The sequence below is a fragment of the Oncorhynchus nerka genome, linkage group LG21 (assembly GCF_034236695.1).
Source record: "Oncorhynchus nerka isolate Pitt River linkage group LG21, Oner_Uvic_2.0, whole genome shotgun sequence".
In the NCBI taxonomy this organism is placed as follows: Eukaryota; Metazoa; Chordata; class Actinopteri; order Salmoniformes; family Salmonidae; genus Oncorhynchus; species Oncorhynchus nerka.
Genome location: NC_088416.1, coordinates 27,275,732 through 27,292,836, shown reverse-complemented (window position 1 = coordinate 27,292,836; position 17,105 = coordinate 27,275,732). Strand labels below are relative to the sequence as shown.

The window sequence follows — 17,105 nt, the reverse complement described above, 5'->3', positions numbered from 1 at the left end:
AAGAAGATATGCTCATCTTTCCTACTGTCGGTATGTCATTCAAAATTAGTTTATTATGTCTTTTTGCCAGCAGTATTCATAACATTCAAAATAAAGTAATAATAAGAAATCTACAAAAAGAAAGAAGAAAATAACGGCTGAATAACCCTGCCATGACTTATTTTATCTATACTTGGCTGTGTACCATGAGTTGTAAACAACTAAGATGACGCGCTATGATAAGAGATAACCAACGGGTCTCTTTTGGAGGTGGTTTCTGTGCAGCAGCGTTGTGCTTGGGCAGATCAGACAATACATAAAAAGAGCCCTGAAACTGTGAACTCTATTGAGTTGGTTGGCAGCAAGTCAAGAAGTTGAAGCAACAATGAGTCTCTCCGTTAAGGACAAGGCAATTGTCAAGGCCTTTTTTGGCAAGGTTGCCGGCAGGGCAGAGGATGTTGGCAACGAGGCACTTTCCAGGTAGTTACAATTGTTGAATTATTTACTACAAGTAATTGATCACTACAAGTATTTAAGACCTTTGAATAACTTGTGAATGGTTGAAAACTCCTTACCATACACGTGCGAAAAAATGGTACTCGCGCGTAAATGGAACTCTCTTTTTCCAATTCATATCAAGTTAAAATAGTGGGGTCGTATAGTACAACGAGAAACATGCCACGCATAAACGACGTATATGTTCAACCTCCCAGGACGCTGGTGGTGTACCCCCAGACCAAGACATATTTCTCCCACTGGAAGGACCTGAGCCCCGGTTCTGCCCCGGTCAGGAAGCACGGTGGGACCGTCATGGGAGGCGTCCTGGGTGCCATTGAGAAGATTGACGACCTTAGTGCTGGTCTTCTTACCCTCAGCGAGTTGCACGCCTTCATGTTGAGAGTGGATCCTGCCAACTTCAAGGTTAGTAAATAGTTTTAAAAAATGTACTTGTTTTCTTTCTCACTAGTAGCTTTTGTTCCATTAGCACCCGTTGAAGTTTGAATACTGTAATAGCTTAATGTATGGATTTCAATCTTCAGAAACATACTCGTGAAATATGCTTCTAATAATGTTTCTGCTCTCCCTTCACATCCCCAGATCTTCAACCACAACATGCTGGTGACGCTGGCCATGATGTTCCCTGACGATTTCACCCCTGAGGTGCACGTGGCCACTGACAAGTTTCTGGCCCAGTTGGCCCTGGCTCTGTCTGAGAAGTACCGTTAGGCAATGAGCAAGATTTCTACTTGACAATCTTTGTAGTGTGCCAATTTAAATGAAAAGATGCAATAAATGAATATTACCGATCGAATCTGAAACGTTGTTGTCCTGGGTGATTAATCGTAGGCTATATGTTTTTTAATGTTTAGCTACTTATTTATTTAATTGATAAACCTAGATTATTGTATTGTGAAATAATTACACAAATATATCCACTATCCACAAAGTTGAAACTTCCACTACTCCACTGTGGGTCCACAATATCCCATTAATAGTAATGGCAATTATTATAGTGATAGGTAACCACCACCTTCATTATCATTATTATGATCATTATTATCATTATTAGGCTACCATTATTACATCACAATCATTATGACTGTACGTTTGTTTATGTGTAACTCTGTGTTGTTGTTTTTGTCGGACTGCTTTGCTTTTCTTTATCTTGGCCAGGTCGTTGTAAATGGCCTACCTGGTTAAATAAAGGTGAAATAAATTATATGACCTTACATCCTTATATGATATAAGTCATTACTGTTTGTCTTCTGGGTGCCTACATTACCAGTATTTAGACCAGGTTATTATTTCATTAAATAATCAATAAGCCAGAAGCACTGGTCTAATAATCAATAAGCCAGAAGCACTGGTCTAATAATCAATAAGCCAGAAGCACTGGTCTAATAATCAATAAGCCAGAAGCACTGGTCTAATAATCAATAAGCCAGAAGCACTGGTCTAATAATCAATAAGCCAGAAGCACTGGTCTTGGATTAGATTTCTCACCCAAACTTTACATGAGAATGGCCCAGCTCTCATAGAGATAACTACAATAGGTCATTTTTAGAAAGATATAGGTTAGTTTGCACCATTTAATATTATACAACAATCATTCTTTAAATAATTGCTCAAACTTGCACTTGCTTGAAAAAACATAGGCACACACATCTTGATATCGTAATTGTCATATTATTCAATAAAAGACAATAATAAATACATGTATTGTGAATGAAAACATGCTTTATCATCATAAAATGTAGATTAATGGAAGGAAAATAAATTATTACAAAAATAAATTAATAATAATAAATATAAATGTTTTATTAGGGCTAAATGAAATCAAATAAAAGGCAGGCAACATATTTTCTTTATCGGCTTTTGGCAGAACTTTTTCTTAATTTGACTTATTGAAAACAAAATTGATGAATTACTTGTCTATACATCGGCAGTCACAGGACATTAAACTGTTCACATTTCCACCATCGCCACTTAAATCATTTCAAATATGAATTGGTAATAAATAATGATGGTTATTAATGTATGAGCATAAAAAGCATACGAGAACTATCGTCCCTGTCTTGGTGATTTGTTCCTTTCGGTCGTTGTAATTTACAGTAGGCTATGAATGGACTGGCGTGGTACTGCAATGAATTTCTACAAAACATTGTTAACCCAGCCCACTCAAAACAGCTAAACCAATAGTTGGCTTTTGGTGTGGAGACAAAACGCGTATATAAGCTGTCTCTTCAGTAGCATGAACAGTACATATCATATTGAGTGATACCTACGCAAACGTCAATATGGTTCAGTGGACAGACTTCGAGCGCCAAACAATCCAGAGCATCTTCGGGAAGATGGACTACGATGACGTGGGTCCCGCGGCTCTTTCCAGGTCTTTGCTCTTTTTCATACCTCCTTGAAAATAGGCCTACATTTACATTGAACCTCGTGCATATTATATGAGTAATGTAGTCACTCATAATTCCATTATTCACTTACAGGTGTCTGATCGTGTACCCCTGGACCCAGAGGTATTTTGGTAACTTCGGAAACCTCTCCAACGCCGCTGCCATCCAGGGAAACCCCAAGGTCGCCGCTCACGGAAAGACGGTCCTGCAAGGAATGGTCTTGGCTGTCAAGAACATGGATAACATCAAGGCCACCTTCACAGAGCTGAGCGTGCTGCACTCCGAGAAACTGCGCGTGGATCCCGACAACTTCCGGGTAAAGTGAAGTGTTCTACTTCACACAAGGCACTTAGGGTGGTAGAATGCGTTTTCTTACATGTCCATTTGCTCCTTTCATTTGCAGCTGCTGGCTGACTGCCTTACTATTGTCGTTGCTGCGAGAATGGGTGCTGCCTTCACCGCTGACGTCCAGGGTGCTTTCCAGAAGTTCCTAGCCGTCGTGGTGAGCTCCCTGTGCAGACAGTACTACTAGAGCGTTCGTTGCCTGCGTCAACATAAACAGAGCAGCATCCGACGTCCTTAATGGCATGTCTCAAAACAGATGTTTCGATTCTGAAGGAAAAATAAAGTGCTAAATCGAAAACATATTTGTCATCGCTTTCATTATGTATTCGTATGTCAACACGTATGGCCTACATTAACATATATTTTTAACAAATGAAAGGTCCACGTCAATAAGACTAGATCTTTTTTTTGTGGTTTACATAAGTCTATAAGTTGTGCAGCTTATTTCAACTGGTACGCCTCCAAAGCACCCAATTTTCTGTCCAACCTAAAGCACAAATATTGTCCTAAAATAAATGTCACACATATGAACTGTGACAACATACATGAGGGCTAAATTCCATAAATAGCGTTAGAATGACAAACCCAATAAATGTGTAGGCTACAGCAGCCTAGAGGTAGGTAAATGGATGTCCTCTCTCTGGCTAATGATGAAGACCTGTAGGCTACATGTGTGAACTGGGGAGGCCGGTTGAAGGCATGAGAAGTTAAGAGCTTCAGATCGTATATAAAATCAAATCTAAATTAACTGTGTCTGCATTGATGTTCATAAAACTCCATCCGACCTGCTATTGCGCATTAGAACCCAGAACGATATGTGAACACTTGGTCACAGCAACGCCGAGGACACCCAAACCAGAGTGGCCATCACAAAGCCCAGGAGCCTGACCCTCCCTGCAAGTTGCCGTAGCCCTGCTTAAGATATTTAGCCTGTATTGGCTATCGGTTTAGACGCAGGGCATAGGGTGGCGCACAATTTGCCCAGCGTCGTCCGGGTTAGGGGAGGGTTTGGCCGGGGTAGGCCGTCATTGTAAAATAATAATTTGTTATTAACTGACTTGCCTAGTTAAATAAAGGTTAAATGTTCTAGCTTGGTAGGCTATCTCGTGGTGGGGAAATTGAAATGTATATTGGGCCAAGTTGGAAGTAATAATGCATTTAGATTATAGTTTATTGAGATGCATAAATACACCACACCAAAAGCATGATTGTATGGCTGTTTTAAAACGAATTTCCTGCAATTCTACATAGTAATGATTTATGATCACTATTTGATCAATTGATTTATTGATTAAATCTTTGCAAATAAATGATTATCAGTGGTCTTGTATGTCTTCCATTTCCTAATAATTGCTCCCACAGTTGATTTCTTCAAATCAATCTGCGTACCTATTGCAGATTCAGTCTTCCCAGCCTGGTGCATGTCTACAATTTTGTTTCTGGTGTCCTTTGACAGGTCTTTGGTCTTGGCCATAGTGGAGTTTGGAGTGTGACTGTTTGAGGTTGTGGACAGGTGTCTTTTATATACTGATAACAAGTTCAAACAGGTGCCATTAATACAGGTAACGAGTGGAGGACAGAGGAGCCTCTTAAAGAAGAAGTTACAGGTCTGTGAGAGCCAGAAATCTTGCTTGTTTGTAGGTGACCAAATACTTATTTTCCACCATAATTTGCAAATAAATTCCTTAAAAATCCTACAATGTGATTTTCTGGATTTTTTTTCTCATTTTGTCTGTCATAGTTGAAGTGTACCTATGATGAAAATTACAGGCCTCTCCCATCTTTTTAAGTGGGAGAACTTGCACAATTGGTGGCTGACTAAATACTTTTTTTGCCCCACTGTATGTTATATTTTATTCTGTAATAGGGTATATTGTAACCATGTGTTCAAGCTAATCAAATCCAAAGTGTATTTTGTGCTGTCATTTTGGAACCATGAAGGGCACTCCAATTGTTTACAATAACACTCATCAAGACCTGTCGCCTATGACTAATAGTCTTACTCATCACTTATTATTATTATTACTAATATAAGATCATCACTTCTCACAATGGTGCTCGTTTGGTAAAGTTAGATCAAAGCTGAATCAATGTCTCGTAAGATCACATAACAATTACTTTTTAGTTTACATAACAGAACCGAATATAATAGCATAGCATAATAGGCCGATAGGCTAATGTTACTGTTCCACCAAAAACACCTCATCATCTGTATAATGAGATTTTAGAATGGTTTGTAATTTTTTATTTATTTTTTTAATTAAGTATCGTGCGCCAAAACTCAACAGGATAGATGCTTAGATTGAAACCAAATACAAGAAAGGCTAATAGTCTGTTATCACCACCTGCTCTGAACAGTCATTCGACAAGATCGAAATGCATAGACTATTCCCATGAAACTGATAGAGATCTATCAAGTTATTTGAATGCACATGCAGTTTCCCCGTAAAACATGAATAACTCTCATTCAAGATTGACAGTGATGATGGCCTATTTTGAAATTAGGTATGCCTAACTTGGTGTTTGAGGGTATTACAAATATAAAATGTTCTTGAGACAACATGTGTGGGCAAAAGCAGACGTTGCAATTGGAAGACGCATGTTATAACAGGGCTCTCCAAACCTGTTCCTTTGTGTCATGTTTAATTGATGCATAATGCCAAGCCTGGCTGTTTTCGCCACACAATTAATTACATTGCAAAATCCGCTTTCCCTTTAAATAAAAACGATCAAGATAAACAGTTGTTGATGACGGTATTTTTATTCCATGATTCATATCATACAACACGTGTACATTTATGATCAACACAGAAAACAGAGAGGATTTATCTTCTCGCCTTTTAACGATACTTCTCGGAAAGGGCCAGGGCCAACTTGGCGAGGAACTTGTCCACAGACACGTGTACCTCAGGGGTAAAGTCAGCAGGGAACATCATGGCTAGCACCACCAGAATGTTGTGGTTGATGATCTGTCGATGTAGCGGGAATAGAGTTATTATTATCAAGCCTTTAGGCATAGTCCATATGCGAAAGATAGTGTTCTGAACATTCAATTGGAACCTTCACAAAATACAAACATAGAGCTCAAATTTGGACACGGTCGCCACTCTGATATTTTGAGAAAGGGTGAATCGTTTTATTGATTCAGTAAGTTATTTAGTCACCTTGAAGTTGGCGGGATCCACACGCAGGGTGAAGGCGTGCAGCTCGCTGAGGGTCAGAAGACCACCGGTCAGGTCGTCGATCTTGGTCACGGCATCCAGGACGCCTCCCATGACGGTCAGACCGTGCTTCTTGACGGGAGCAGAGCCGGGGCTCAGGTCCGTCCAGTGGGAGAAGTAGGTCTTGGTCTGGGGGTACACCACCAGGGTCCTGAAAATGAAAACATGTGATCATGTATTGTGATTTAACGTGCGTAAATGCACCTCATAACTCTGTTACAAAACAATCAGTTCAATATATAATGACGTCGTTACCTAGAGAGAGCCTCATTTCCGATATCCTCTGCTTTGCCAGACACCTTTCCAAAAAAGGCTGTCACGATCTGTTTGTCCTTGGCTGTGAGACTCATTCTAGCGGTTTCTATGACGTAAGATACTACTGGTGCCATACGAGTGGACACTGGGTGTATTTATATGGTCTGTAAAGATCTCTTTGGCTTTAGCTCCACCTTCAACTGGAAGTCATTGGATGTACACAATGTAGAGTTTGGTGATAACCATTAGTATATTGATAACCAACAATATGTGTAAGTGTTATGACGATAGTGCTGAAAAACGGAAGAATCATGCTTCAAATTGTTATGAATCTAAAGGCTACATTATGCATGATGCAACAATGTCTTTTATACTTCTTATAATATAATGAATACTCTCAGCTGGACGTTTTATGCACATGGAATGGTCTTTGGAATTTGTCTGATTAATATTTTTGGGCTATTTAGGCGTTCATTTGTTTTATTGACTCATTCATTGATTAATTCGTTGATGTAATAATTAATTAATTAATTGGATAATTAATTAATGAATTCAGTAAATATGCCTTCTACAATGACCAAAGTCATTATAGACTGTATTTCTCATTAATCTCACCCTGTTTTGTCAAGGGTGGTACCAAACAAATGATGAGGGACATCTCGTTTGGCAACGGTTGAGTGCCAAGATTGCTGTCTTATCTCTGCAACAGTGACACCGCACGCCTTCCGGTGAGGTGTGTTGAAGGTTGATTGATATACATTTTCTCACTAGGTCAATAGTTATGGTTAGGCCAGGTCTATTGTTCAAGTCACATGCTGCTGAACCTCTATAATCCTTACCACGTCGTGCGATGTCACTCAGATTTCCCTAAAAATAGGTAAATGCATATGTGTGTCCTTTGCATGAGAGTATATATATCCTGCATAGGATTTGTTCACCAATATCTATCCTGATGTCGTAGTAGCAGCTTATGGGGGCATGTCACCGTTTGTCAGGTGCGTGGATAAAATCGGAGTAATACGTTTTGTCAAGAAGAATATTGATTGTTTGGGTAAGCTAATACACCCTGCATGATACATGTATAAGTGAAGTATATCTCACTTGCTTTTCAAAAGGTGGCGCTGGTGAAAGTACTGTGAAGGCTACTCTAACCGTCTACTCTAACATTGGCACCTCCACTTCTCTCGACCAGAGAGATAGAGGAAAGGTGAGCCAATGATTATTATGTTCACATTATTTTTGTACCCTTTTTGTTTCCTATCCCATAGCATAACGCGATTAGCCTATTTCGTCACCAATTGAAACTAGTAAAATAGCCTATATCTGCATTTTTATTGAAAACATTAATAGGCCTACTTACAGGGTTTGCATGGATCCAGCACCATGCCTAATGATTAAACTACACACTTCCTAACGTGTTGTAACGATGTGTTATAATAAGGTTGAAGTCCTCTTGAGTCGTCTTGTTTAAATAGTGCCGTTGCGTAATGCAGGTGCTTTTCCGAACATTAAGCACGTTGCTCTTCAAACACATTTGGAATGCCAACGTTCAGCTACAGTACCAATAAAAAGTTTGGACACACCAACTCATTCCAGGGTTTTTCTTTATTGTTTACGTTGTTATAAGGGCACAAGACGAGACCCAGATGCAGACACAGGAGGCAGATGGTTAGAGTCTTTGTAGTTTGTTTATATCCAAAAGGAGTATGCAAGAGAATGGTCGTGGACAGGCAAAATGTCAAAACCAGATTCTGAGTCCAAGAGGTACAACGTTGCAGACAGGCTCGATGTCAGGGCAAGCAGAGGGTCAGGCAGGTGGGTACGGAGTCCAGAAAAAACAGGCAACGGTTACAACCGGGAAGACTAGAAAAAGAGAATAGAAAACAGGAGCATGTGGGAAAAACACGCTGGTTGACTTGAAAACATACAAGATGAACTGGCACAGAGAGACAGGAAACACAGGGATAAATACACTGGTGAAAATAAGCAACACCTGGAGGGGGTGGAGACAATAACCATGACAGGTGGAACAGATCAGGGCGTGACAGTTGTAGAATAATAGTGAAGACATCAAAACTATGAAATAACAAATGGAATCATGTAGTAACCAAAAAAAGTGTTAAACAAATCAACAGACATCTCAACTGTTCAGAAGACATTGGGTGAATCAGAGCTTCATGGTTGAATTGCTGCAAAGAAACCACCACTGTAATTACGCATGTGTGCCTTGATTGCCTTCCAAGCTGCTCTCAAGGTTAAAAAAAACACAGGCCTGAGGAGTCTAATTATGGAGCCGAACAGTAGAGTGGCGTCTCCAGGGAGGGAGAGGAGAGGGGAGGAAGGCTCGGTTATTGGAGAGGCAGGATTGGGCTGGTTGATGCAGCGTATGGTGCTAGGGACGGGGTGGGGTTGGAAGAGCCCTGACTGACGCTGATGCTCTCCTCTGTATGGATGGAGAGCATGAGTGTGTGGGCGGACTGCGTGGGAGGGAGATACAGCATAATCTGCTTTCTAGGCTTCTCTCTTCCCATTCCCCCTCCTCTCTCTGTGTTCCCCGAGGCACCTGCTCATTCATGTGGGTTCCCCTCTTTCTCCCTCCGTCTCCCTCACTCTCTCTTTCTTTCTCTCCCGATGAGTCATTGCTGAGTACGGGCTCTGACTCTTTAACAAACTCCCTGCCTCACATTCCTCTTTCTGAAGGAAAAATGAAGGATCCCATCATGCACTCCTGCCTGGTTAACAGGTTCATACAAATGCATTGCAACCGTCACACCATTTCCTGAGCCAATAGGGGATTCTGATGCTAATTTGAATAATATCCCTTCCTAACAAACATGTGTCGTGCTATATGCAACACATTTAACATATTTGTTAAAATAATTATATAATACAGTACCCCTTGAAACACTACATCTACAGTGCTGTATGAAATTGAAGATGACATCATTTCCCACTCACTGCGAATGGCCACAGAGGCTTACAGCACCAACTGAGTGGAGAAGCAATACAGATGCAGAATACTATCCATACAATCTTGGTTCCATTGTTCTTTTAGACTGTAATACTATGTGAGTCCTCCATTATTTAGACTAATACTATATGAATCCTCCATTATTTACACTGTAATACTATGTGAGTCCTCCATTATTTAGACTAATACTATATGAATCCTCCATTATTTAGACTGTAATACTATGTGAGTCCTCCATTATTTAGACTGTAATACTATGTGAGTCCTCCATTTAGACTGTAATACTATGTGAGTCCTCCATTATTTAGACTAATACTATGTGAGTCCTCCATTATTTAGACTAATACTATGTGAATCCTCCATTATTTAGACTAATACTATGTGAATCCTCCATTATTTAGACTAATACTATGTGAGTCCTCCATTTAGACTGTAATACTATGTGAATCCTCCATTATTTAGACTAATACTATGTGAATCCTCCATTATTTAGACTAATACTATATGAATCCTCCATTATTTAGACTAATACTATGTGAGTCCTCCATTTAGACTGTAATACTATGTGAATCCTCCATTATTTAGACTGTAATACTATGTGAGTCCTCCATTATTTAGACTGTAATACTATGTGAGTCCTCCATTTAGACTGTAATACTATGTGAGTCCTCCATTATTTAGACTGTAATACTATGTGAATCATCCATTATTTAGACTGTAATACTATGTGAATCCTCCATTATTTAGACTGTAATACTATGTGAGTCCTCCATTTAGACTGTAATACTATGTGAGTCCTCCATTTAGACTGTAATACTATGTGAGTCCTCCATTATTTAGACTGTAATACTATGTGAATCCTCCATTATTTAGACTGTAATACTATGTGAATCCTCCATTATTTAGACCAATACTATATGAATCCTCCATTATTTAGACTGTAATACTATGTGAGTCCTCCATTATTTAGACTGTAATACTATGTGAGTCCTCCATTATTTAGACTAATACTATGTGAGTCCTCCATTATTTAGACTAATACTATGTGAATCCTCCATTATTTAGACTAATACTATGTGAGTCCTCCATTTAGACTGTAATACTATGTGAATCCTCCATTATTTAGACTAATACTATGTGAATCCTCCATTATTTAGACTGTAATACTATGTGAATCCTCCATTATTTAGACTAATACTATATGAATCCTCCATTATTTAGACTGTAATACTATGTGAGTCCTCCATTATTTAGACTAATACTATGTGAGTCCTCCATTATTTAGACTGTAATACTATGTGAATCCTCCATTATTTAGACTGTAATACTATGTGAATCCTCCATTATTTAGACTAATACTATATGAATCCTCCATTATTTAGACTGTAATACTATGTGAGTCCTCCATTATTTAGACTAATACTATGTGAGTCCTCCATTATTTAGACTGTAATACTATGTGAATCCTCCATTATTTAGACTGTAATACTATGTGAGTCCTCCATTATTTAGACTAATACTATGTGAGTCCTCCATTATTTAGACTAATACTATGTGAGTCCTCCATTATTTAACTGTAATACTGAGTCCTCCATTATTTAGACTGTAATACTATGTGAGTCCTCCATTATTTAGACTGTAATACTATGTGAATCCTCCATTATTTAGACTGTAATACTATGTGAGTCCTCCATTATTTAGACTGTAATACTATGTGAGTCCTCCATTATTTAGACTGTAATACTATGTGAGTCCTCCATTATTTAGACTAATACTATGTGAATCCTCCATTATTTAGACTAATACTATGTGAATCCTCCATTATTTAGACTAATACTATGTGAGTCCTCCATTTAGACTGTAATACTATGTGAATCCTCCATTATTTAGACTGTAATACTATGTGAATCCTCCATTATTTAGACTGTAATACTATGTGAGTCCTCCATTATTTAGACTGTAATACTATGTGAGTCCTCCATTATTTAGACTAATACTATGTGAATCCTCCATTATTTAGACTAATACTATGTGAATCCTCCATTATTTAGACTAATACTATGTGAGTCCTCCATTTAGACTGTAATACTATGTGAATCCTCCATTATTTAGACTGTAATACTATGTGAATCCTCCATTATTTAGACTGTAATACTATGTGAGTCCTCCATTATTTAGACTAATACTATGTGAGTCCTCCATTATTTAGACTGTAATACTATGTGAGTCCTCCATTATTTAGACTGTAATACTATGTGAGTCCTCCATTATTTAGACTGTAATACTATGTGAGTCCTCCATTATTTAGACTAATACTATGTGAGTCCTCCATTATTTAGACTGTAATACTATGTGAGTCCTCCATTATTTAGACTGTAATACTATGTGAGTCCTCCATTATTTAGACTAATACTATGTGAATCCTCCATTATTTTGACTAATACTATGTGAATCCTCCATTATTTAGACTAATACTATGTGAATCCTCCATTATTTAGACTGTAATACTATGTGAATCCTCCATTATTTAGACTAATACTATGTGAATCCTCCATTATTTAGACTGTAATACTATGTGAATCCTCCATTATTTAGACTGTAATACTATGTGAATCCTCCATTATTTAGACTGTAATACTATGTGAGTCCTCCATTTAGACTGTAATACTATGTGAATCCTCCATTTAGACTGTAATACTATGTGAATCCTCCATTATTTAGACCAATACTATATGAATCCTCCATTATTTAGACTGTAATACTATGTGAGTCCTCCATTTAGACTGTATACTATGTGAATCCTCCATTATTTAGACTGTAATACTATGTGAGTCCTCCATTATTTAGACTAATACTATGTGAGTCCTCCATTATTTAGACTGTAATACTATGTGAGTCCTCCATTATTTAGACTGTAATACTATGTGAGTCCTCCATTATTTAGACTAATACTATGTGAATCCTCCATTATTTAGACTAATACTATGTGAATCCTCCATTATTTAGACTAATACTATGTGAATCCTCCATTATTTAGACTGTAATACTATGTGAATCCTCCATTATTTAGACTAATACTATGTGAATCCTCCATTATTTAGACTGTAATACTATGTGAATCCTCCATTATTTAGACTGTAATACTATGTGAATCCTCCATTATTTAGACTGTAATACTATGTGAGTCCTCCATTTAGACTGTAATACTATGTGAATCCTCCATTTAGACTGTAATACTATGTGAATCCTCCATTATTTAGACCAATACTATATGAATCCTCCATTATTTAGACTGTAATACTATGTGAGTCCTCCATTTAGACTGTATACTATGTGAATCCTCCATTATTTAGACTGTAATACTATGTGAGTCCTCCATTATTTAGACTAATACTATGTGAGTCCTCCATTATTTAGACTGTAATACTATGTGAGTCCTCCATTTAGACTGTAATACTATGTGAGTCCTCCATTATTTAGACTGTAATACTATGTGAGTCCTCCATTTAGACTGTAATACTATGTGAGTCCTCCATTTAGACTGTAATACTATGTGAGTCCTCCATTTAGACTGTAATACTATGTGAGTCCTCCATTTAGACTGTAATACTATGTGAGTCCTCCATTATTTAGACTGTAATACTATGTGAGTCCTCCATTATTTAGACTGTAATACTATGTGAGTCCTCCATTATTTAGACTGTAATACTATGTGAGTCCTCCATTATTTAGACTGTAATACTATGTGAGTCCTCCATTATTTAGACTGTAATACTATGTGAATCCTCCATTATTTAGACTGTAATACTATGTGAATCCTCCATTATTTAGACTGTAATACTATGTGAATCCTCCATTATTTAGACTGTAATACTATGTGAATCCTCCATTATTTAGACTGTAATACTATGTGAATCCTCCATTATTTAGACTGTAATACTATGTGAATCCTCCATTATTTAGACTGTAATACTATGTGAATCCTCCATTATTTAGACTGTAATACTATGTGAATCCTCCATTATTTAGACTGTAATACTATGTGAATCCTCCATTATTTAGACTGTAATACTATGTGAGTCCTCCATTTAGACTGTAATACTATGTGAGTCCTCCATTTAGACTGTATTACTATGTGAGTCCTCCATTATTTAGACTGTAATACTATGTCAATTTGTAAGTCGCTCTGGATAAGAGCGTCTGCTAAATGACTTAAATGTAAATGTACTAAAGGAGACCAATAGGAAGAAGAGACATGATTGGGCCAAGAAACACGAGCAATAGACATTAGACTGTGTAAACCTGTCCTTTGGTCTGATGAGTCAAAATTTGAGAATTTTGGTTCCAACCGCCATGTTTTTGTGAGATGCAGAGTAGGTGAACGCATGATCTCTACATCTGTGGTTCCCGCCGTGAAGCATGGAGGAGGAGGTGTGATGGTGTGGGGGTGCTTGGCTTATGACACTGTCAGTGATTTATTTAGAATTCAAGGCACGCCTAACCAGCATGGCTACTACAACATTCTGCAGCGATACTCCATCCCATCTGTTTTGCGTTTAGTGGGACTACCATTTGTTTTTCAACAAATATCTCAAATATCAAATATATTTTGATTTGGTTAACACTTTTTTGGTTACTACATGATTCAATATGTGTTATTTCATAGTTGTGATGTCCTAACTATTATTCTACAATGTAGAAAATAGTGAAAATATAGAAAAACCCTTGAATGAGTAGGTGTGTCCAAACTTTTGCCTGATACTGTATATGCAAATTGCACCTACCTGAGGCAGGTAACAGTTAACTTGGGCAACATGATAGACTACCTTAATTTTCCTACGGTAGTGTATTAGAAAACAAGGACTGTTTTGATATAATTACTATAATAACACAATACTGATCAATATATTGATTATTCCTTTGATCAGAGCTCGTTGCTGCTTGTGATATTTTACCAAATATACTCTCTCTCTCTCTCTCTCTCTCTCTCTCTCTCTCACTTAGGCCAACGGCATAAGAGTTAAAGTAGGCTTGGCTACATTTTGTAATGGTTCCTATTTTACTGCCCATCAAACAGAATAAAGTGAAGAGCATGGATGTGTGCTTAACAATATATTTTATTTTATGTTTTACATTTACATTTAAGTCATTTAGCAGACGCTCTTATCCAGAGCGACTTACAAATTGGTGCGTTCACCTTAAGACATCCAGTGGAACAGCCACTTTACAATAGTGCATCTAAATCTTTTAAGGGGGGTGAGAAGGATTACTTTATCCTATCCTAGGTATTCCTGAAAGAGGTGGGGTTTCAGGTGTCTCCGGAAGGTGGTGATTGACTCCGCTGTCCTGGCGTCGTGAGGGAGTTTGTTCCACCATTGGGGGGCCAGAGCAGCGAACAGTTTTGACTGGGCTGCGCGGGAACTGTACTTCCTCAGTGGTAGGGAGGCGAGCAGGCCAGAGGTGGATGAACGCAGTGCCCTTGTTTGGGTGTAGGGCCTGATCAGAGCCTGGAGGTACTGAGGTGCCGTTCCCCACACAGCTCCGTAGGCAAGCAAAAAAATGTTCTATAATAGAACATGTCTTTAGTAGTACTGTCTGCCCAGCGCAGAGACGACCACGGTCAGGAACTTCTGCCAGGCCGCTTGGACGTCTGGCATGAAGGCGAGCCCCATCTGGCAGGCCAGAACAATGGTGAGGCAGTCGCCCAGCATTTGGGAAAAGGAAACAATTGAAACGTTAGTCATTTATTTGCAACAGCAGTATTATCTTGGATGTAAATCAATGAGGAAAAACGTATTGTTAATTTGTTTTAGGCACGTCCATTGGTACTCATATTTACACGTCTTTTCAACTCCAAAATCTTACAATGAAGTTGTCGGGATCCACATGAAGTCTCTCAGAATGCAGAACGCTCAGCTCGACGTAGGTGTTATTGACGTCATCCATATTCTGCACAGCTCACACGAGGCGGTTCTGCACGGTGATGCCATGGTTGACAACTTTTTTATTGCCCATGATAGCCACTGCGCTGTTTAAGTCTCCAAAGGTTCCAAAGTACCTCTGAGTCCATGGATATACAATAAGACACATGGAAAATACAAATTACATTATAACATACATAATATAAACTAATCAATTTAATTCAATGAATTGCGCACACATATAAGACAAGACTAGAAAAGTAAAATGATAAATGATCAATATATTTTATTTCCTTACAATATTATAAGCCGACCATCTCAAAGCAAGGGGTCCGAACACTTTGACCTTGATTTTGCCCCAGGTCTCTATGATGAGCTTCCGCTCTTCAACCATCCAGTCAACCAGGTGTTGTGTGTGTCCTCTGATCTGTGAGAAGATCCGTCAGTGTCGGGCACTGGGGCTTTTTCATTTATATTGAATCCCTCCGACCCAGTGGGCGAATCAAACTTGGAGGACTCGTGCCAAAAACGATATCAAAGGTCCGCACAACGTTAATGGTAATCTATCATTCCTTGCCAGCCAGCTGGTCTTATCGACCAACACCATATAAGCATAGTTCTGCCGACATTTCCAAACGGCAACTGAGGTCGACTTATGGAAAAGTTTCACACCGGCAATATGTGGCTGTTTTATTAGTACCTTATAAAAGCACCATCAAGACGTCAACTGTAGTTAACAGTAGTTTTATATTATTCAGTGCTAGCTTCGTGAATATAACAACGATTGGAAATTACCACCAGTCACTGCAAAATGTGGTAGACAACAAGAATGTGGTAGAAAGAAAGAAGTTGACTTTCTTGAAAGGGACCGAGCTAAAGGGCTGTTTATCAGTGAAGTATAGGCTCACGTTTTATCTTGCCGTTCTGAATGAGTTACACCCTCTGCGTAAAAGCTCAAATTGGTTGCCTTGTTCTGATAAGCCATTAGAAACACCCTTTTCTTGGCAACAACCATCTACTTACCTTGAATGTATTGGGCAATATGGTATTAACTGATAAGTAAATCATTTTTTTATATGAATTAATTGCGGGGTCAGGATTATAAATCAATTTATTCACTTTAGTCAATCTAAATCAGTCTCGCTCATATTAAATAATACAACATTATTATTCTAATTATAACCCAGTGTTCACGATAATTACGCATCAAATAAATAAGACATATACCAAACGAAACCTCTGTCATACGTTGGCCCCATAAGCTTGTCCCCCAATATGGCCAAATAAATAACTACACCATCAGTAAAAAACAAAACAAAAAATACAAAAAAAATAAGAAATAATTTATTTGACTAATTATACGTCGCAAAGTATATTTTAAATTGAATTAGGTTCTCTCCATTCATGTAATTTTACGCAAAAGCCATTCTATAGATAGTAACTAAAGAAATACGTTTATTGAGTTATCTTGATGTAAGTCATTCAAGATCTGCAATGTCATGAGCCT

The 17,105-nt window shown here is 38.2% G+C and overlaps 3 protein-coding genes and 1 pseudogene across 3 annotated transcripts; 2 read left to right on the top strand and 2 right to left on the bottom strand.

The window, feature by feature from the left end:
• The first annotated feature begins 312 nt into the window (after nucleotides 1–312).
• Nucleotides 313–1,277, top strand: LOC115104228 (hemoglobin embryonic subunit alpha-like). The gene is made up of 3 exons (XM_029625518.2): nucleotides 313–459; nucleotides 693–900; nucleotides 1,078–1,277. Exons 1-3 carry the CDS (start codon nucleotides 365–367, stop codon nucleotides 1,204–1,206), a joined length of 432 nt encoding a protein of 143 aa, XP_029481378.2. The 5' UTR covers nucleotides 313–364; the 3' UTR covers nucleotides 1,207–1,277.
• A 1,443-nt stretch (nucleotides 1,278–2,720) lies between these two features.
• Nucleotides 2,721–3,480, top strand: LOC115104221 (hemoglobin subunit beta-like). Its single transcript, XM_029625512.2, has 3 exons — nucleotides 2,721–2,869; nucleotides 2,979–3,201; nucleotides 3,289–3,480. The coding sequence occupies exons 1-3, from the start codon at nucleotides 2,778–2,780 to the stop codon at nucleotides 3,415–3,417; spliced, it is 444 nt and encodes a 147-aa protein (XP_029481372.1). The 5' UTR covers nucleotides 2,721–2,777; the 3' UTR covers nucleotides 3,418–3,480.
• Nucleotides 3,481–5,994: 2,514 nt separating this feature from the next.
• Nucleotides 5,995–6,840, bottom strand: LOC115104223 (hemoglobin embryonic subunit alpha-like). The gene is made up of 3 exons (XM_029625514.2): nucleotides 6,707–6,840; nucleotides 6,395–6,602; nucleotides 5,995–6,199 (listed from the first exon to the last, which is right to left on the bottom strand). Exons 1-3 carry the CDS (start codon nucleotides 6,838–6,840, stop codon nucleotides 6,071–6,073), a joined length of 471 nt encoding a protein of 156 aa, XP_029481374.2. The 3' UTR covers nucleotides 5,995–6,070.
• An 8,419-nt stretch (nucleotides 6,841–15,259) lies between these two features.
• Nucleotides 15,260–15,767, bottom strand: LOC135563649 (hemoglobin subunit beta-1-like; annotated as a pseudogene).
• Nucleotides 15,768–17,105: the final 1,338 nt, after the last annotated feature.